Source organism: Piliocolobus tephrosceles, chromosome 2, assembly GCF_002776525.5.
Source record: "Piliocolobus tephrosceles isolate RC106 chromosome 2, ASM277652v3, whole genome shotgun sequence".
NCBI lineage: Eukaryota > Metazoa > Chordata > Mammalia > Primates > Cercopithecidae > Piliocolobus > Piliocolobus tephrosceles.
This window is the reverse complement of record NC_045435.1, coordinates 158,892,278-158,914,133: the sequence shown is the minus strand read 5'-3', so window position 1 is coordinate 158,914,133 and position 21,856 is coordinate 158,892,278. Positions and strand designations below refer to the sequence as shown.

Here is a 21,856-nt window from a genome sequence, read left to right as displayed (position 1 = left end):
CTTTATTTTATTCAATGAATTATTCAGTTCCAAAATTTGTGGGAGTTTTTTTGTTTTGTTTTGTTTTGTTTGCCAGGGTCTTTCTCTGTCGCCCAGACTGGAGTGCGGTGGCGTGATCTCTCGGCTCACTGCAACCTCTGCCTCCTGGGCTCACGTGATTCTCCCACTTCAGCCTCCCAAATAGCTGGGACTACAGGCACACACCACCATGCCTGACTAATATTTTGTATTTTTGGTAGAGATGGGGTTTTGCCATGTTGCCCAACCTGGTCTCGAACTCCTGAGCTCAGGGAATCCACCCACCTCAGCCTCCCAAAGTGGTAGGATTATAAGTGCGAGCCACAGCGCCTGACCTGGTTCTTTTTAATGATATCTGTTTCTTTGGTAAATTTTTGGTTTTTGGTTTATATCCTGAATTGTTTTGCTGACTCCTCTGTATTGTTTTTCAGAATTCTCTTATATCTCACTGAGCTTCTTTAGAATAAATAATTTGGGTTCCTTTTCCAGGACTTAGTGTTGTTTTTTTTTTTTTTTGGTGGGTGGGGGGCATCTGTTGCTGGGGAATTATTGTATTCCTTTGGAGATATCAAGTTCCCTTGCTTCTTCATGTTTCCTGTGTCTGTAATTGATATCTGCACATCTGTTATAGCAGTTTGCTTCTTTGAATTGTTTGCTTTTGCATGGAAGGACTTTCTCCTGAAGATGTTAGCTGAAGTGTTCTTTGGGTGGCACTCTTTGGCTTTGATTTTGGATGCGTGCAGTCTCTGGATTATTTCTTGGGTTCTTGGGACACTGGGCAGTCAGTGTGGCATGGGCTGTGAAAGTGGCAGGGCGTCTGTGTCCCAGGAAGTGGGCACTGGTGTTGGTAGTTGTTGCAGTGTGCTAGACTGCCAGTCTCCAGGCTCACAAGTGGTGCATACAGGTAGGTGCCACCTGTGGTGGTAGCAGCTGGGTAGGTAGGCTTAATCCTGTACCTGAGAGGAGTGTTCTGGTCCCAACATTGGTGTTCTGGGCTGTTCCGTGCTCTGGTATGGGGCTGGGGCAACCAGGGCTGGGTGGGGTTGTCCTCAGGTCCTCTGATAGTGTGTGCAGGTGCCAGATGTGGTAGGCAGGGACGAGGTAATCCCCAGGTTATCAGTGAAATGCTTGTGTAGGGGGTGGTGGCAGTTGTGCTGCTACCGTGCTGTTGGTGAGGATAGTGCTGCCTTCAGTGGCAAACAGCCTAGACTAGTAGGTGGAGAACACGTGCACCACGCTTGCCTCCACACCACTGTGCTAGTGGTAGTAGCCCTTGTCTCAGTTACGCCTGAGATCCAGATGTGGTAGGCCAGGGTCTTTCTCATTTATATCCTGGGGGCAGCAGCTCAATCGTCTCTTGTGTCTCAGCCCAGCACTCTTGGGCTCCAGGATAGTATGGAGTGTGTCGGGGTTAGAGCTCTAAAATAGTGCCTTGCTGTTGTTGTTCAGGTCTCAGGGAATTTGTGGGACTCAGCATGCGCTTCCTCTCTGGAGCAGTGCTGTTGTACAGTCTCTCGGCAGCTCGTTATAGTTTCAGGGCCCATGAGGATCAAGGGGTTCTTCCATTGCTAGAATTGCAGGAGGCCACTGTGGGAATGTAGACAATTGAGGATCTTTTACTTTTCTTCTCCCCATGTTGAGGAGTCTCTGTTGGCTCTCAAGTGATCCTGGCCATGCAGGCTGCTTTGCTTTCTTCTCCTTTTTTCCTTTAACTATTTCCTGTCACATTTCCGTTGAATTCCAGTGGATGACCTATTCAGGTTGTGATTTTATGCTTAGTATATGTATGTTTTTCCTTCAGATGGAGTCAAGCTCTGTTGCCCAGGCTGGAGTGCGGTGGTGCATCTCAGCTTACTGCAACCTGCGTCTCCCAGGCTCAAGCGATTCTCGTGCCTTGGCCTCCCAAGTAGCTGGGATTACCAGCGTGACACCATGCCCAGATTTTTTTTTTTTTTTTTAAGTAGAAATAGGGTTTCACTATGTTATCCGGGCTGGTCTCAAACTCCTGGGCTCAATGGATCCACCCACCTCAGCCTCCCAAAGTGCTGGGATTACAGGCATGAGCCACCACATCTGGCCTGTATACTTAATATTTTTGTTCCTCTTAGTGGATGATGTATGAAATGACACTAACCAGTTATCTTGAAGCCCCTCCCAGGTATAACTTTTTAACAAGGGTTGAATAAACGAACAATTTGGTTTTTCCAACTTTATTTTTATGAGATTAATTTATTTTTGTGTTTGATAAACATTTAGTGAACACTTAATGTAGCCCAACTTTTAGTTGAGAACTGTATATTTAGAGACAGTTGTAGATCATGAGCCCACATCCTAAAGGGGGGGATAGAGCTCTGTAAACTAATTGCAATTATACTTTGACAATTTAATAGCTGAGAAGTATACAAGACTCAGTGAGAACCCAAAGGATGAGTTGATTATCTGAAGTGTGAAGGCTTCAAAAAATATTTATGCTTAGAATTAGTTTTAAAACATGAATAGAAGTTCCCCAGAAAAACCAGGAAGGAGCTCTATCTTTCAGTGGAGTTTGGGAATGTATAGGATCACCTGAGAGAGCGAATCTCAGTCAGGGCTTTCAGTATCCTTAAAGTTTTAATGAAAAGTTGTTCCCATTATGGTGATATATAAGTTCACAGATGTGGTTTTACATCTTAAGCACTGACTGTAACATTGTGATAAGTTAGAGAATGGCACTGTAGAATTTGGAATTTCTTCTGTTGATTTCAGGAATATGGTGTGTCCTCACAGATATTTATGTGGATAGTTTCAAACAATTGTTTTTTTTTTTTTTTTTTTTTAAAGACAGAGTTTTACTCTGTCACCCATGCTGGAGTGCAGTGGCACAAACTCAGTCTCTGCTCACTGCAGCCTCCACCTCCCAGGTTCATGTGATTCTCATGCCTCAGCCTCCCAAATAGCTGGGATTACAGGCTCATGCCACCATGCCCGGCTAATGTTTGCATTTTTAGTAGAGATGGGGTTTCACCATGTTGGCCAGGATGGGCACAAACTCCTGACCTCCGGTTATCCGGCTGCCTCAACCTTCTAAAGTGCTGGAATTACAGGCATGAGCCACCTTGCCCGGCCTAATGATTCATTCATTTGATCAAGGAATATTTGAGTGTCTATTACTTTCTAAGCATTGAGGATATAGCACTGAATATACTAGACAAAAAATAATCTTTACCCTCATGGAATTTACATTTTAGTTAGGGGAAAAAAAAACCAATGAATAAAATATCTAAGCAAAATATTATGATATGATAGATGGCAATAAATGCTATGCAGAAAAAAATAAAGCAGAGAAAGAAGAGATTGTGGGGAGAAGAGTCGTTTAATATAAGGAGGTCACTCCACTGCCCATCTTTATACGTCTTTTTACCTGTCATGTGTAAGTATGTATATAAAGGAGAAATTGTATTTGTTGTATTAGAGTTAGGAAGCTCTTGAAGTGGATACAGGAAATGTTTTCTTTTTCCAAAAAATTTTTAGAGTGATATTTGCACATGGTACAAATAAAAAAAACTAAAAGTTTCAAATGGTATACATTTTTATTCTAGTCAGGAATTGAGTCAGAAATTGTGTTTTGTTTCTGCTATCACTAATGTATCACAGGTTTCAGATTTCTTTAGTGATGAAGTGCCATTGACTACTGCTTAAGATTCCAAAATTTTTCTCAATGTTCAGGCTTCACCCTCACATACCTCTGCTGTCTGCACCCCAGTGCTACAGAGGGGATCTCTCTCCATACTGTTATCCCTTCCGCTAGTGGTAGACTGGTGTTGCTTATTGCCTGGCGCTATGATGGGGGCATCTATTGTCCTAATCCTCCCTCAGTTTAACTGTGCTTTGTGAGCCACCAAGGGGCCTCCTCAGCTTTCCTGTCTCTCCTTTCTGTAGCAGCCAACCTCTGTGTTGTCTGTGGTTGGCATTCAGTGGGGGCTTCTGCCCTTCTTTCTTCTTCTTCTTCTTTTTAAATATGTAAATAGTGCTTTATTGATAAAAGATTAGTTTAAATGGATGCAAAATTGCTGTGTAAAATAAGTGTTTTCAAAATACATTTCTATGGGTAGAGACTATCTTTTAGTAAAAGAGAAGTTATGTATTATCAAAAATATATATTTAGCTTTGGGCAGTAAAACAAAAGGCGATCAGAAGTGTAGCAGTGTGGGCCCTTCCTCCCTGCATAGCTGTTACCAGGAGGCAGCGTGCCTGAAGTAGTACTTTCACTCAAACATACACAGGGCTTACATTAATCACTTGCAGATGCTTTTTTTCTTTTCTTACAGATTTTTCTAGCAAAGTTATTAAACATCAAAAACTCAAATAATGGGCTCTGCATGGATGTACTCTGAAGTCATGAAACACTTTTACTTAGTTACCTTCACACAGTAAGCCATAACATACAGGTTTTGGCTATTCCCAATTAAGCAACAGTGAAGGGTTCTGCCCCTCTTTTAATACTGGCAAACCTCTGCTTAGTATTGGTATAGGATTCAGGTCTCAGGACATTGTTTTGTCTCCTTCTTTCCCCCCAAGTAGTGGGTGTTTTCTTCTACTCTTCTCTCAGCTGCAGTGGGTCTTTGCTGTGCGTTGGGGATGACTCCATTTCTTAATCCTCTTCCCACCAGATTGAGGCTACTTTATAGAAGAGAAGGGTCTAGAGAAGTGAGCCAGACATTTTGCCTTTTCCCCGAGAAGTTCAGGATTACCCCCTGTAGACCTGCGTTAACAAGAGAGGTGTTCTTTGTTTTTCTGCCCTGTCCCCAGGCTTTGTTGTGAGTACCTGGTACCTGGTTGAGTCCTGTGAAATATAGTTTTTTGTGTTTTTTTGTTTGTTTGCTTGTTTGTTTGTGTTTGTTTTTGAGACAGGGTCTCTCTCTCTCCTAGGCTAGTCTTTACTAGTGACCACCAGTTGTACTAGAATCATTTACTAAATAATTCATCTTTCTTCACTGCTCATAATTCTTCTCCAATAGTAGGAATGCATTTGTCTCTCAGTAACAGAAAAGCTGACCAATAGTGGCTTAAAACTCAAAGGACTTTGTCATGTAGAGTAAATGTGGGAGTAGACATCAAGGACCTAGACTTCTCCCATTTTTCTCTTTAACCATTCTTTATCCTCAAACTGGTCCCTTCATGGTTGCAAGATGACTGAACATCCTGCATCATGTATGCATTTCAGATCAGTGAAAAGCAGGAACAAAGGAATAAAGAGATCATAATATCCTATGTCATTCATTTTAAAAGGCTTTTCCAGAAGACTCATCTAGCAAATTACATTTTTTTCCCTCAGATATTTCTTACATATTTTCCAGGCTACTCATGTATCTCCTGTCAATTATTCTTCTCTTCAATTCATGAACTGAAGTGTTTAATTAAGAAATCAAATATTTTAGTTCCTTAGGGGTTTTGTTTGTTTGTTGTACTACATTTGAATCTATTGAAGTATGCTTCTTTTTCAGGTTTTCCGAAGTGCGGATTATTCTGCCTTCCCTTCCTTGCTTGATGTTGGGCCTGTTTAGGTCGTTTATTTTCTTTGTAACTTCCCTTAGGCCCAGGTTCAGTTGTTGTGGATCACAAAATGGCTGATTCTCAGTTGGTATAAAATAAGAGGAACTCTACTATAGTGGGGTTTTGTGATATAAAAGCAGCAGGTAGGCTGGTGAGATACCTTTAGGAAGCATCTTTGCTTTCTAGTCTATGTAACTTCTCCAATCTATACTGACACTCCCAGTCATGTAGTGCTCCCTACAACTCATCTAACACCAACATTAACTTTCTTTTGGGGTTTCGACTCTGAGTCCAGTCTCTTCTAGTGTCTGCTTTTTGTTACCTGTTCTTGGGATCTGCTATTCCATATATCACACTAGTTCTCTTTCCTATGACTCCAGCAGAGCTCAAGGCCTCACTTATAAACAAATTTGTCTAGCAACACTTTGTTCTAAAAAAGACAAAAAGCTACACATTGAGAATATTCAGGCAACCGTGTTCACAGAATTCCTCATTCTCTGCCTTGTTAAATTCCATTTCTGTACTAAAGTGTCTTAAGATGGAGAGGGAAACTTCTAGCCAATTGGGTTGTACTCTTAAGTTTTGTGTTTTAAACAAGATGACACAACCTGGTGATACCAGAAACTCAGATTATTTTCTTAGAAAAGTTAATCAGTCCAGTGTATGAAGTGGAATTAAAATCAAGTTCGTAGTAATATTTGAAGAAATTTGGTTGGAGTTTAGGATGTATAAGATTATTTTTAGACTTCCCAATGAAATGCTTATACTTTTGAAATTATCACTTCTTAAAAATTCAATTTAAAGCATTGAAAGATGTGATATGACACAGGTATCATTATTACTTTGATCAAAATTCAAATGGCAATCATCCTTTCTGGTCTAAACTTCAAAAATTTTTTTTTACTATTTCAAATTACCTCAACTAAGATCCAAATACAACAAACTAGACTATTATTTTCAACGAAAGGCTTAGAACGATAAAGTGGATGCTGTTTCTAAAATAGTAATTTTGAGTACTTTAAGAATTACTTAGTTGTGGCAGATCAAAACCAAATAAAGATAAAGCAATCAAATGTACTATGAAAGTCACCTATTTCTTTCTGTAATGACTTTGCCAAAAAGGGTTCCTATGTAGGTAGGAAGAAAAAAAAAAAAGCTTTGATCAAACTGCTATAATATGACATGCTTAATGTGTTCCTTTTCTCTTTTTTAGGACAGTGGTGATTATCCTCTTACTATGCCTGGACCTCAGTGGAAAAAATTTCGTTCAAACTTTTGTGAATTTATTGGAGTCCTGATTCGACAGTGTCAGTATAGCATAATTTATGATGAGTATATGATGGACACAGTAATCTCCCTTTTGACGGGTTTGTCAGACTCCCAGGTCAGAGCTTTTAGGCATACAAGTACCCTGGCTGGTAAGTAATCAACATTTTATTTCCTTTTCATTTAGTTTTGTTGAATATGTTTTATTCTGAATAAAAACTTAATGAGAATAAGATTTAATTAAAACTTTAATTAGAATAAAACTTTCATTTGAATAGTTTTTGTTAAAATTTATGCCTGTTTTGATAACTGGCATTTGATAACCTCAGGAATGAAAATTGAAATTTTCTGGCCAGTGTCATCAAATGTCTGTCTGAATGTTTAGTTACTAATGTACATCCTTATTTGTAACTGAAGAAATTTTAAGAGACCACTAGGCCAAATTCTTTGGAAAACCCAAGTAATAATAGTTGAAATTCCAAATTTATTCTGTTTTTTTAATTGCATAATTACATTGTTTCATTGCTCATTATTATTATAGATAAGTGGGTAAATACTTGTTTATATATTTGAAACAATTCCATCCATTAGGGCAACAAACATTCTTCTATTCCTAGTGCTATAATAACTTAAGCATACTCAAATATTAACGTATTTAAAACAGTTCTTAAGGTAGGCTATAGATAATTTGAAGAACTAACAGATTAGTATTCACTTTTGCTTTATTTTAGAGGTATTATGACAACTTGTCAACCAACTATATTCGTTTTTTTCTTGACTTTCAGTAACGAGGTAATTTTCTTATTTTAGCAATTGTTCTATTTTTCCTTCACTGCTTTAACTGTGCCTACCTAAAATGACTATTTTTTTTTCATTCATAATGGAGTGTGTGTGTATACTCGTTGGGTGTTCATAATTGTATGTTTAAATAATCCCAAATTACATCTTTTTTAGTAGCAGTAACTTTGCCTATATTCATCTTACTTATCATGACAACCCAGATTTAGATTCATTAATTACATTTTATTTTGCATGTAAATTTTAATTTCTCATTTATCTAATTTATTTAAAGGTCTGTTCTTCAAACTTTAGCACACACCAGAATCACCTACAGAGCTTGTTGAAACAGATTGCTGAGCAAGAAGTTCCCGGGCAATGTTGATGCTGGTGATTTGGGAACTACACATTGCAGATGTCTGCTTTAAAAATTTTTTTTTTTTTTGGCTTAACCTGTTGCCCAAAGCCAATAAGATAATAACTGGAGTCATCTATATGTTTTTACATTCTTTTTTCCCAATTCTTATTTTTCCCTTACTCAGTTAATTCATATTAACTCATATTAGTGTTTATTATTCTGTTAGTTACAGTCCTAACCAAATAAACATGAAGCACAGTTTGTTTTTTCTGAGAGTATTCTTTTCTCATTATTAGGAAGAGAAGGAAATATTTTACCCAGTTTTATCTGTTTTCAAAATACTAAAAATATAATTTGTTGAAAAATACTTACGTAGAACATACATCAGATACAGTTTATACTGTGTTTTGAGAGTATCTTCTTAAAAAGTTACTGTAAAAATACTGTTTATTATTCAAACAGTTATATAATGTTATACTTTTTTTTTCTAATTCCGCAGCCTTTAGTATTATCCTCTGCATTTGGTCCTTGCTTTTTTTCTTTTCTTTCTGTTTTCTATTCCTTTTTATCTTACTTTCTTCTTTCTGTGCACAGTAATGCCCATTTACCTGGTTGTCACATGCATAGGAAATTCAGCAATTTGGAAAAAAAAAAACAAAACTTAAAAATAAAGTAGAAATTGCTTGTAAATAACCAATTTTGCTGTCATAAAAATTAACGAATTTACTTTGATACAGAAGTTATTATCTGGGTTTCCCAAGGCCAAGAGAGAAGGAGAAGCAACAAGTTAATTGAGGGCTGATAGTATTGTGAAATGACCGTTTAAAATAAAAAGACACAAAAATTAGTTTACAGATCTCAAGATAGAGCACAATCTTTGGCTTCTCTGTAGGGGCAAGCTACCTTTCTTTAATCTAGAAACTTGTGTGCATTCTGTTTAAAAGATTAATTGTATGCCATTTACTCTAAGAACACAAGAGGAGTGCTATATTATAGAAATATGCACAATATTTTGACTCTTAAAACATTGTTTTAATTTTGTGAACAATGCACTTTAAGTCATTTGCATTTGTCCTTCACTGCCATGTAAATGCAGTATTACTGTATTTTACTGCCTTTATGATGGTCCATTTCAGTTCTCCTTTTCATTTGTTCATTTTTAGGAACTTTCATTGTATTGTTTTCTCTATACTTATCCCTTTGGTTATCTCCATCTGCTAATCTTATATATGTTTAAATATATTTTCATTATGGCTTTCTTCCTATTCATTTTGAATTGAGTGTCTCTTGCCTCCCCCCATTGCCTTTCTGTGTCTCTTTTCCACAGTCCACCTGTGTTCATCATAACTTTTAAAACTACTTGATGAATGTGGTTTTGTTTTCACCTATGTTCTTTTTATATTAATATCATCATGTAGCCTATTTAAATTTGAAATTATTTTTCAAAATCAGATATCAAAAAGCAAAGTAAACAACATATGTTTATACCAAATTTTCAAAGGATAAAACTGACTTTTCAGTTCTCTCAATTTACTTTAAAGTATTACTGTAATTCCCATGTGTCTACGCTAATTTATGGTCATATCTTCCAAGGCTCATTTGTATAAAATGTGAGACATAGCAGTCACCTACCCTTCAACAAAGCATAGAGGGCTTGCTGAGAACTTAATTCCGGGCTGGACAACAGTTATCCATCTTTTCAAGGACATTTTGTTCTCATCTGTGCCCTCTTCTTATTTTTAATGATATATGTACGAGGAATAGATTAAAAGATAATCATTTTTATTCACTTTGCAGGACAAGTCTTGGGGACTAGATAAAATGGGCAGGAACATTTAATCCTCTGCTTCAAAGACTATGTGCATGGACAGTTACAAGGCAGTTATGGCCAGATATGATTATCGGCTTTGGAATAAAATGCTCCTTGACATTGCTTATATCTTAGCTGAGAAGAGAGACCATCAGGTTAGTTATTTTGTAGGGTACAGATGTGATGAGTTCCAGAGCTTCATAAGTCATCAGAGTGGTCTTATCGGTAGTATTTTTAATCTGTTTTCCAAATATCCCATTTTCTTGTTATGAATTAAATATGTGTCCCTATTGTCAGTGTTTATGCATTGCATTTAATTGTATACTTTCACTACATTTTTATTAAAAGTTTTTTTTATCATTATGTAGTTCTTTATGTCTGTTTATTCCACATACATAAGTATATTCTTATTTTTCCATTGGAGGTAAACTCTCTTTTTAGAATACATTTTACCATTAAATTGAAAGAGACTGTTAACAATTAAATTTTATATTTTCTTTAATCCTTTCGTTGGAATTTTCAAACATACTGTCCTAGTTATTTGATCCATTTTAATAAAGAAGCTTTACATTAAAGTATAGTTTTTATTAACTCTTGATCTTTAGAACTAAGTGCCCTTATTTTTATTTGAAATAGCTATCTCAGTTGGACATAGTAGTACAGTTTGTGGATTTAATTTACGTAAGAAACATTGTGTCATAATTATTTTGGTGGATTTACAATCTGAGACTGGGAACTTTTTTTTTCAAATTTGATGACATTTTTATTTTTTGAGGGAATATTTTCTTTTTAAGGTCAAAAATAGATAAGATTTTCTTTGTTTTACCACTTTGTTGTTTGGTATTATGAAGATAATTTTACTCTCACTTTTCAAGATTATGTTTATTTTTAGGCATTTGCTTTTAAAATGTACACCAATACTTTACAACTTGTTGACTTCAAATTTTTGTTAGAGGGCAACATTCAGGATGAGTAATGTTGGTTAATGTTTTAATTTTTTGTTACTTTCTCACATAATTTTCTGTGATGTTATAAATATATTAATACTGGCTACCTCTGACTTCTAAATAGAAAATTCTAATTTGAACAAAGGGGAGTTAAAATACAAAATTTATATTAATGATGACATGATGATTGCTTCTATTCTCTTTTTTCCCTCCTAAAATGAATTTGTGAAAAAATTAGAAAATGTGGTCAAGATCATCACGAGGCCAGTCTTCATCAGTGCTTATCAATAAGTCACTCTCAGACTCCTGAGGGATAAACATTTCTTTATACCTTATGGTTGATTTTATATTGACATATGGTTCATTATTGATTAACATTTCTTACAGAGTCAGCATCTCCGGACTTTTCCTCTGAGGAAAGAAATGACATATGAAATTGCTTTAATTTATAATCAGAGGCTGAAAATAATTTTGCCTCAGAAAACTGAAGTCTTTTTATTTGGCCTTCAGTTGCAGAAACCATGTAATACTGTGGTTGATAGAATGGGTTCTGGAGTGACTGTCTGAATTCATATTTGTCTCTGCCTTTTACTAGTTGGATAACCTTGGACAAGTCCTTAACATAGCTGGTCTTACTCTATTTATTTGCAAAGTGGGAGAGAAGAGATTAGGAGCACTTGGGACAATGCTTGGCATTTAGTAAGCTGCTGCTATTATTCTATTATTCTTTTATTTTTATTTATTTATTTTTTTTGAGACGGAGTCTCGCTCTGTCATCCCCTCAGCTCACTGCAAGCTCCGCCTCCCGGGTTTACGCCATTCTCCTGCCTCAGCCTCCCGAGTAGCTGGGACTACAGGCGCCCGCCACCTTGCCTGGCTAGTTTTTTGTATTTTTTAGCAGAGATGGGGTTTCACCGTGTTAGCCAGGATGGTCTCAATCTCCTGACCTCGTGATCCGCCCATCTCGGCCTCCCAAAGTGCTGGGATTACAGGCTTGAGCCACCGCGCCCGGCCTTATTCTATTATTCTTTAATGACAAAAAAGGATAATAGTATTTACCAATATTTCCCTTCATTTATGGTTTTACTCAGAATTTATTGATTTGCTTATTCTGTTTTAATAAAAAGTAATAAGACATGGCAGACATGGGGAAATCAGAAATAAACAAGTAGATAAACTTTCAAGAACCACTGTTAAGAAAATGAACGGCATGCATTTTCTTATCTTTTGCTTTTTGTAATGCATGTTTATTTTCTGATTCTCACTCTGTTGCCCAGGCTGCAGTGCAGTGGCATCGTTTTATTTCGCTGCAAACCCCACTTTCCAGGCTCAAGTGATCCTTCCACCTCAGCATCCCGAGTAGCTGGGACCACAGGTGCATGCCACCACACTTGGCTAATTTTTTTGTAGTTTTTGTAGAGTTGGGATTTCGCCATGTTGTTCACGGTCTTGAACTCCTGAACTCAAGCAGTTTGTATACTACGGCCTCTGAAAGTGCTGGGATTACCACCATACCCACCCTGCATTTTCATTTTACTTATCTTTGGCGCTCAGTACCCATATTCTGTTTATTAAATTCAATAATTATTTTATGATTTTTAACCACACAGATTATTTCTGGTTTCTATGGTTAAGATGTGAAAATTTTAGGGCAATCTGGTATTACCAAAGAACAGACCATGTAGTATAAATAATTGCTCTTTTTGTATTTACATTTTTTATATTCATTTTTCAAAATTCTTCTAGAGTTTGACCTTTTCATTGCTTTGTACTTTTACTTTATCTTACTTTACTTTTTCACCGTTGTGTTTTTCACCCCTCCTCCAGATATAAAACCTTTATTCAATTTTCTAGGGTTTGTATACAATAGACCTCTGATGTTCTCATGGGATTAATGCCCAATAATTGGCCAAATCTGTAAATACCACTGTATCATGTAGTTATACCCATAAAATAAAGTATAACTTTAAAATGTGATTACTATTTTGAATCTGTATGTTTAGGTCTAGAATAACTTTTGAAATTTTCTAACTGAAGAACTATCATTTTTCTTAGATTATTCTCTTTTACATTCTATCATTGGTTCTGAAAATCAGCTTTCTTTTGGCAGCCAGTTTTTGTAAAGAAACAAAGATTTTTAAAATTACTTTATAAGCATTACGTATCTTGAATTTATTAACTTGGTGACTTTGGACAAATTATGTAACTCCTTTGCCTTTCATCTGTATAGCATAGATACTAATAGTCCTTTCTCACAGTAGTATTGGGAAGCTTAAATGAAATAATTTATGTTTTGTTTCCTGAGTCATATAGATAAAATAATTTATGTTAAATATGTAACATACATCAGTCACTCAGTAATTGTCTAATGTTGTTTTTTGTTGTTATTGTTTTCGAGATGGAGTCTTGCTCTGTTGCCCAGGCTGGAGTGCAGTGGCACAATCTCGACTCACTGCAACCTCCCTCTCCTGAGTTCAAGCGATTCTCCTCCCTCAGCCTCCGATTCTTCTCCCTCAGCCTCCCGATAGCTGGGACCACAGGCGTGTGCTACCACACCCAGCTCATTTTTGTATTTTTAGGAGAGATGGGGTTTCATCATGTTAGCCAGGCTAGTCTCGATCTCCTGACCTCGGGCAATCCACCCACCTCAGCCTCTCAAAGTGTTGGGATTACAGACTTGAGCAACCATGTCCAGCCCAATGTTGTGATTTTTTTTTTAAATTATACTTTTTAAATTGTACTTTAAGTTCTAGAGTACGTGTGTACAGCGTGCAGGTTTGTTACATAGGTATACATGTGCCATGTTGGTTTGCTGCACCTGTTAACTCATCATTTCCATTAGGTATTTCTCCTAATGCTATACCTCCCCCTACCCCCGACCCCACGACAGGCCCCGGGGTGTGACGTTCCCCGCCCTGTGTCCAAGTGTTCTTATTGTTCATTTCCCACCTATGAGTGAGAACATGCGGTGTTTGGTTTTCTCTCCTTGTGGTAGTTTGCTCAGAACGATGGTTTCCAGCTGCTTCCATGTCCCTGCAAAGGACATGAACTCATCCTTTTTTATGACTGCAGAGTATTCCATGCTTTATATGTGCCACATTTTCTTAATCCAGCCTATTATTGATGGACATTTAGGTTGGTTCTAAGTCTTTACTATTGTGAATATTGCCACAATAAACATACGTGTGCATGTGTCTTTATAGTAACATGATTTATAATCCTTTGGGTATATACCCAGTAATGGGATGGCTGGGTCAAATGGTATTTCTAGTTGTAGATCCTTGAGGAATCACCACACTGTCTTCCACAATGGTTGAACTAGTTTACACTCCCACCAGCAGTGTAAAAGCGTTCCTATCTCTACACCCCCTCTCTAGTATCTGTTGTTTCCTGACTTTTTAATGATCGCCATTCTAACTGGTGTGAGATGGTATCTTATTGTGGTTTTGATTTGCATTTCTCTGATGGCCAGTGATGATGAGCATTTTTTCATGTGTCTGTTGGCTGCATAAATGTCTTCTTTGAGAAGTGTCTGTTCATATCCTTGTGATTTTAATATAGAGAACAGCAAAGCGTATTTGGTTTGATTGTAAAGAGGGCAGTTGACTTGAAAAATTTTTGAACATATTTTTCGTTTTCATATTGTACACTAGAATATTTTCAGTATATATAAAATTACATATACTACTTATAGAGAATTCAGAAAAAGAGAAAAGTACAAAAATAAAAATTCTCTATAATGGTCCCATCTTATGACTATGCCATAATTTGTTGTTATTTTAAGTTTCTTTGTCATGTGTACTTGTGAAGCTTTTTTGTTTTATTTTTAAACAAGTGTTCTAATCAATTTTTTGACTTTTTTTGCTTTTAATTTTATAAATCGTGCCTCATTTTCTAAAATTTATATGCTCTTTAATTCTATTTCTGCTGTTTGAATTTTTTTGTCTTTCTTTTTTAGATCCTTTATCATCTTTCGTTTTCTTTCTTAATTTGTTCTCTCCTTTTTGTGTAGCATATTTTCTGGTAGTTTCTTGAGAAAAAGGGAATTCGGGAAATATGTATTTGAGACTTTACATGCCTGAAAAATATGTTGTAGCTTCTTGCTTAATAGTTAGACCCAATATAAATTTCATAATTGAAAATTATTTTTCTAAGAATTTGTTTCTAGTTTCCAACGTTGCCATTGAGAAGTCCAATGCTAATTTTAGATTTGTGGTTGTGATCCTGTTTCTTGTCTTTGGAAGCTTTGCGATTTTTGTTTGTTTGTTTGTTACTGAAATTTCATGATGATATCCTGAACTTTTGTAATGATACACTGTTATGTATATTTATTTTCCATTTCTTTGTCCTTTCTGTCCATTGTATTACCTCATGTTTATTAAACTTAATTTTGAGTATCCTTTTACATTTCTAAGAGTTCTTTCTTATTTTCCAAGTCTTCCCTTTTTTTTGAGATGGAGTCTGGAGTACGGTGGCATGATCTTGGCTCACTATGACCTACGCCTCCTGGATTCAAGGGATTCTCTCACCTCAACCTCCTGAGTAGCTGAGATTACAGGCATGTGTCACCATGCCTGGCTAATTTTTGTAGTTTTAGTAGAGATGTGGTTTCACCATTTTGGCCAGGTTGGTCTCAAATTCCTGACCTCAGGTGATCTGCCTGCCTCAGCCTCCCCAAAGTGCTGGGATTACAGGCGTGAGCCACAACACCTGGCCGAAGTCTCCCTTTTTTTAAACATTCTATGTTTCATAGGTACCGTTTCTTTGATGATATTAATTATTTCTCTGAGGTTTTCTTCTGCTCTTAGTCCTAACCTTTTTTCTTCTTATTCTCTGCTTTTTAAACTGTCTTTCATATTGGACATTTTCCTCAAATATGTGTTTCTTGGCTCTGTAGTCATTGTTGATAGTGAGATACTAAAAAGCTCAATAGCAGAGGGGTGTGTGTGTGCACCTCTGTCATGGTGGGACATTGACTCTGGCTTCCAAATTGGTGACATCACTATCGAGCAGTCTGGTGGTCAGTTAGTATTTTTTTATAGACCCTCAAATGTTGATAGTGATAATTGTCTTCCCTGGAGAAGTTCAGCCTCTGCAGAAGGATCTTCCAGTCCACTTAAGCTTGACTGCTGTCTGCTCTTTTGGAGTTGGGTAGAACGAAGAAGCACTCAGGGCACTCACACAAGCCAAACATAATCACACATGTGTGTCTGATGACTCTGGATTTCTGGTTTATTTTCTTGAGAAGATAAATGTCTGGACTTCCAAAATGAATGGTCATAAAGGAATTTCTTGACTGCCTGGCTTGGAGTAGAGAGTTGGGGATTTAATTGCTTATTATACAGACTTTGAGATGATATTCCTAGTTTCAGACCATAACTCACTTCATCTTCTATGGAACCTGCTACTAATACCTGATGGTGTCTGGATTCTACCGAGCAAAATAGCTTATTTTTATTTTTGAGACAGGGTCTTGCTCTGTCACCCAGGCTGGAGTGCAATTGCATAATTACAACTCACTGCAGCCTCAACCTCTTGGGCTAAATTAATCCTCCTGCCTTAGCCTCCTGAGGCTGGGACTACAGGCATGTGCCACCACACCTGGCTAATTTTCCTTTTCTTTCTTTTTTTTAAATTTTTTTCTATTTTTTATTTATTTATTTTTTTGTAGAGAAGAAGTCTTAGTGTGTTGCCTAGTCAGGTTCAAATTCCTAGGCTCAAGCCTTCCTCCCACCTTGGCCTCCCAAAGTGCTAGGATTATAGGTATGCCTCCCACTGCACGCCCAGTGCTCATTTTTCTTAGAGATATGGTTGTCATGCTTTTTCTACCCTTTCTTTGATTTTTAATGATCTCTGCTCATCCTCCTGCTGTCCATATTCATATATTCTTATATTGTGGCTAGGGATTGCATGTTTTTTTCTGAGTTTATTGAATATGGATGAAAAGTGTTTTTTTTAACTTTTATTTGATGTTCAGGGGTACATGTGCAGGTTTGTTATATAGGTAAGCTCATGTCACAGGGACTTGTACAGATTATTTTGTCACCCAGGATTAAGCCTAGTACCCATTAGTTACATTTCCTGACTCTCTCTCTCCTCCAGACCTCCCACCTCCATTAGACCCCACTGTCTGTTGTTTCCGTCTGTGTGTTCATGTGTTCTCATCATTTAGCTCCCACTTACAAGTGAGAACATGAGGTATTTGGTTTTCCTGCATTAGTTTGCTAAGGATAATGGCCTCCAGCTCCATCCATATCCCTGCAAAAGACATGATCTTGTTCTTTTTTATGGCTGCAGAGCCTTCCATGTTGTATATGGACCACATTTTCTTTAACCAGTCTACCATTGCTGGGCATTAAGGTTGATTGCATGTCTTTACTATTATGCATAGTGCTGCAGTGAACATATGCATGCATGTGGCTTTATGATAGAATGATTTATATTCCTTTGAGTATTGTATTAGTCTGTTTTCATACTGCTATAAAGAATTCCCCAAGACTAGGTAATTCATAAAGGCAAGAGATTTCATTGACACACAGTTCTGCATTGCTGGGGAAGCCTCAGGAAACTTAGAATCATGGCGGAAGGCAAAGGAGAAGCAGGCACATTCTTCACAGGGCAGCAGGATGGGAATGAGTACAAGCAGGGGAAATGCCAGAGGCGTATAAAACCATCAGATATCAGGCCAGGTGCAGTGGGTCATGCCTGCAATCCCAGCACTTTGGGAGGCCAAGACAGGTGGATTACTTCAGGTCAGGAGTTTGAGACTAGCCTGGCCAACATAATAAAACCCATCTCTACTAAAAATACAAAATTAGCCAGGCGTGGTGGTGTGTCCTGTAATCCCAGCTACAAGGCTGAGGCAGAAGAATCACTTGAACCTGGGAGGTGGAGGTTGCAGTGAGTCAAGATCGCACCACTGCACTCCAGCCTGGGCAACAGAGCAAGACTCCATCTCAAAAAGAAAAAATAAAAATAACCTAGCAGGGCATGGTGGTGTGCACCTGTAATTCCAGCTACTCTGGAGGCTGAGGCAGGAGAATCACTTGAACCCAGAAGGTGGACGTTGCAGTGAGCTGAGATCGCACCATTGCACTCACAGCCTTAGTGACACAGCGAGACTCCATCTCAAAACACACACACACACACACCCCCAATCAGATCTCGTGAGAACTCACTATCGGCTGGGTGCAATGGCTCGCGCCTGTAATGCTAGCACTTTTAGAGGCCAAGGAGGGCAGACCATTCGAGACCAGCCTGGCCAACATGGTGAAAGCCCTGTCTCTACTAAAAATACAAAAATTAGCTGGGCTGGTGGCAGGCGTCTGTAATTTCAGCTACTAGGGAGGCTGGGAGGCGGCGGTTGCAGTGAGCCAAAATTGCACCACTGCACTCCCGTCTAGGCAACAGAACGAGACTCTTTCTCAAAAAGTAAAAAAAAAAATTCAAAGAACTCACTATCATGAGAACAGCATCTGGGAAACTGCCCCCATGATCCCAGTTACCTCTACCTGGTCCCACTTTGGCATGTGGGGCGATTATGGGGATTACAATTCAAGGTAAGATTTGGGTGGAGACACAGAGCCAAACCATATCAGGTATATAGCCAGTATTCGGATTGATGGGTCGAATGGTAGTTCTGTTTTTAGGTCTTTGTGGAACTGCCACACTGCTTTCCAGAAAAATTGTTTTTTAAGAGATAAATGGATTTGTTAAATCTATATCATTTGGAAACTGGTAGTTTGTCATAAGATCCCTTTAAAAAAAATAAGCATTGTAAAAATAAAGTACTATAATCACCTCTCTCTTAAAAAATCTAGTTTGTTCCACTATATCAGACATATTTCCAGGGTGTATAATAATAGTTTTCAAAGGTATAATAGATGTCACTAAATATAAATGCAGTTTTTTTACTTTTTATGTTTAGCAAGACAGAAATGCGAATTGTTGGTTATTGATTAAAAGGGTCAATGTCCTCAGTCTTCGTTTTAGGCATCCCATTTCCTGTTGAACTCTCCTTTTGTTCCAGTGTTTTCTTCTGTGTTTCCACTCTATTGTTTTTTTAATTGTGATTTTAAATACTTTGACACTATATTTTTAATGTTCTTCACACTCTTCATGTCCTCACTGCCTTTATTTTTCCCACTTAGATTTTATCATTCTTTATTATAATCACATCCTCCTTCATACCGTCAACTTCCTTGATTCAGTCTTCCTCTTTCATATTCTCTAGGAAAACCCCATATAACCGTCTGTCCCATACCTGTACCAGAGCTGAAAATGGCTGGAGAAAAATACATACCATAAGGGCTGGGCTTTACCTTTTTTCCCAAGTGGTCCCTTAATGCTGCCTAGCAATCCCCTTAGAGTATTATACTCCAGGGTTATTTCCACATCCTAACAAAATTGTTATACTTTCTCCTCAAAGCTACATTTCCTATCTAGTCTTCACATTTAGCTGATTATCTTGCCTGTTTAATCGAGATAGTCGAAAGAGAATCCTTCAGGGATTAAACCTACCTATCTAGCTGCAGTTATACTCATATCCTCTATCCGTTTTATTACTACAGTGGCCTGTAAGGCCAATCCTTGTATTTGTGCAGTGAGTCTGATCCCTTTTCACCTTCTCAAGACCTTTGTCTCTCAAGTTGTTCTGACTCTCATTACTTCAAAATTTCCCCCTTTTATTAGATAACTGTTACTATTTTGCTAACATACTCTTAACAGCTCCCATCTTTTAGGAAGCCTTTGTGTTCTTGGTTCCCCCAGAGAAACAGAACTAAGAGATACTCTTGCATCTCTCTCTATCTCTCTCTGTCTCTGGTCTCTGTCTCTTTCTCTCTCTCTCTCTCTGTCTTTGTCTCTCTGTCTCTCTCTCTCTCTCTCTCTCACACACACACACACACACTTCATTTCATTGATGTGGTTCAGCACAATTGTGGGAACTTGCAAATTGGAGATTTGTAGGGTAGTCCAACAAGCTCAAAATCAGGCAGGAGTCATGCAGTCTTGAGTCTGAGATCTGTGGAGTAGGCTAGAAGCTCAGGATTTTATTTACGTATTTATTTGTTTTAGAGATAGGATCTCACACTGTCACCCATGCTGAAGTACAGTGGCACAGTGATAGCTCACTGCAATCTTGAACTCCTGTGTTTATGTAATCCTCCCACCTTGGCCTTCCCAGTAGCTGAAACTACAGGTGCACGTCTCCATGATCGGGTAATTTTTAAATTTTTTATAGAGATGGAGTCTTGCTATGTTACCCAGGCTGGTCTTGAACTCCTGACCTCAAGTAATCCTGACCTCAAATAATCCTTTCACCTCTGCCTCCCAAAGCTCTGGGATTACAGACGTGAGCCATTATGCTCAGCCTAGGACTTGATGTTGCAGCCTTGAGGCAAACATTTCCTCTCTAGAAAACCTGTTTTTTCTCTTAAGTTTTCAACTGATTGCATGAGACCCACTCACATTATTGAGGGTAATCTCCTTTATTTAAAGGAGATTGTAGATGTTAATCATACAAAATATCTACAAAATTCTTTCAAGGTGATACCTGCGTTAGTGTTTGATTAAGTAGTGTTTGATTAAGTAATTGACCATGGTAGTCTAGCCTCGCCTGGACACATAAGACTGACCATTACACTGTACCTTGTTTCCTCACATCCCTCTAGCTCCAGTCTCATTTTTCTCCTTTTCTTTACAGCAAATCTCAGAATTATTTATATTCACTCTCTCCACTCAGTCTTCTCCTATTAGGTTTCTGTCTCTACCACTTCACTGCCTCTCCTGTTGAGGTCAGCAGTTACCTTCTTATTGCCCAAATCAGTGAGCAGCTCCAGTTGTCATCTTTTTTTCCTTTGGAAAGACACAGCTACCTTTTTTTCTTTTCGGAACACCGTCTTCACTTGTTTTCTGGAATACCACATTGTCCTGGTGATTTTAGAAAGCTAAACTGCAAATACTGAATTATTTTGAAACTCAATCTTCAGACAGTTTTTTTAATGCATTCACTCCTAATTGAATAAAGTGAAAACCAATTTCATAGACATTATTTTTATTTAAAAATATTGATGAGGAGGAAAATAATATAGTTACATGATTTAAAATTCAGAGTATGCCAGGCGCTATGGTTCATCCCTGTAATCCCAACATTTTGGCTGATGTGGGAGGATCACTTGAGGCCAGGAGTTCAAGACCAACCTGGGCAATATAGTGGGACCCTCATCTCTACCCAAAAAAAAAAAAATTTTATTTTTTCATTAGCTGGGCATGGTGGTAGTTGTAGTCCCAGCTACTCAGGAGGCTGAGATTAGAGGATCACTTGAGCCTGGGAGATCGAGGCTGCAGGGAGCTGTGATTGCACCACTGTGCTCTGTTCTGGGTGACAGAGCAAGACCTTGTCTAAAAAAAAAAAAAAATAAAATTTTACATGGTGAAATGTTACTCTTTCACCACTGTCCCCGACCCTCAAATTAGCTCCTTGAAGACAACCAAAGTTGCCAAAGTTCCTTATGTTTTTGCAAACATGTTATATGCAAATAATAGCAAATACACATTCAGTGAGAGGCAATAGGGTGTGGTGTTTAAGAGCTGGGACTATGGAGCAAGACTGCCTGTGGTCAAATTCTATCTCTGCCAGTTACTGTGTAACCATCAAGTCTTTTAGCTGATCTGTGCCTCAGTTTTCTCTTAATGTAAAAAGGGACTAATAATGATAGTACTTCCTTCATAGATTTGTGAATTGTATATGAATAAGTATGTTTATACAGCTTGGAAAAATGACTGGTACGTAAAAATAAATAATACATTCTTTTGCGCAAATGATAGAATATACACACTGTAAGACTATTTTGTCTGTTTTGTTTCCATCAACAAATATCTTAGTGATCTTTTGTTTACAACACACAAATAATACCACCTTTTTCTAATTTCCATCTAGTTTTATGGTTCTGAATACCAGTATCTTTGATAATGACTTCCAAATGTGTATCTACTAGACATTTCCACTTACATAACTAATAAAAATATTTCTAATTATCTTTGCCCTTTCTATTTATCTCATTTCCTTCATTGTAATCTAACAAATTCTTTCAGCGGTATTTTCTTTCCTTTTCCTTTTCTTTCTTTTTTTTTTTTTTTTTTTTTTTT

General features: G+C 37.6%; 1 protein-coding gene across 3 annotated transcripts in view; it reads left to right on the top strand.

Annotated features, from left to right (window-relative positions):
- STAG1 (stromal antigen 1) overlaps nt 1–21,856 on the top strand; it is a 404,632-nt gene that overhangs the window by 215,418 nt on the left and 167,358 nt on the right. For 2 of the 3 annotated variants that reach the window (XM_023187905.1, XM_023187904.2), the window contains exon 7: nt 6,764–6,968. In XM_023187905.1, the coding sequence (XP_023043673.1) occupies nt 6,764–6,968 (205 nt within the window). Of the gene's footprint in view, nt 1–6,763; nt 6,969–9,807; nt 9,917–21,856 lie in introns of those variants that run through there. The other variant, XM_023187906.2, reaches the window with a different exon arrangement.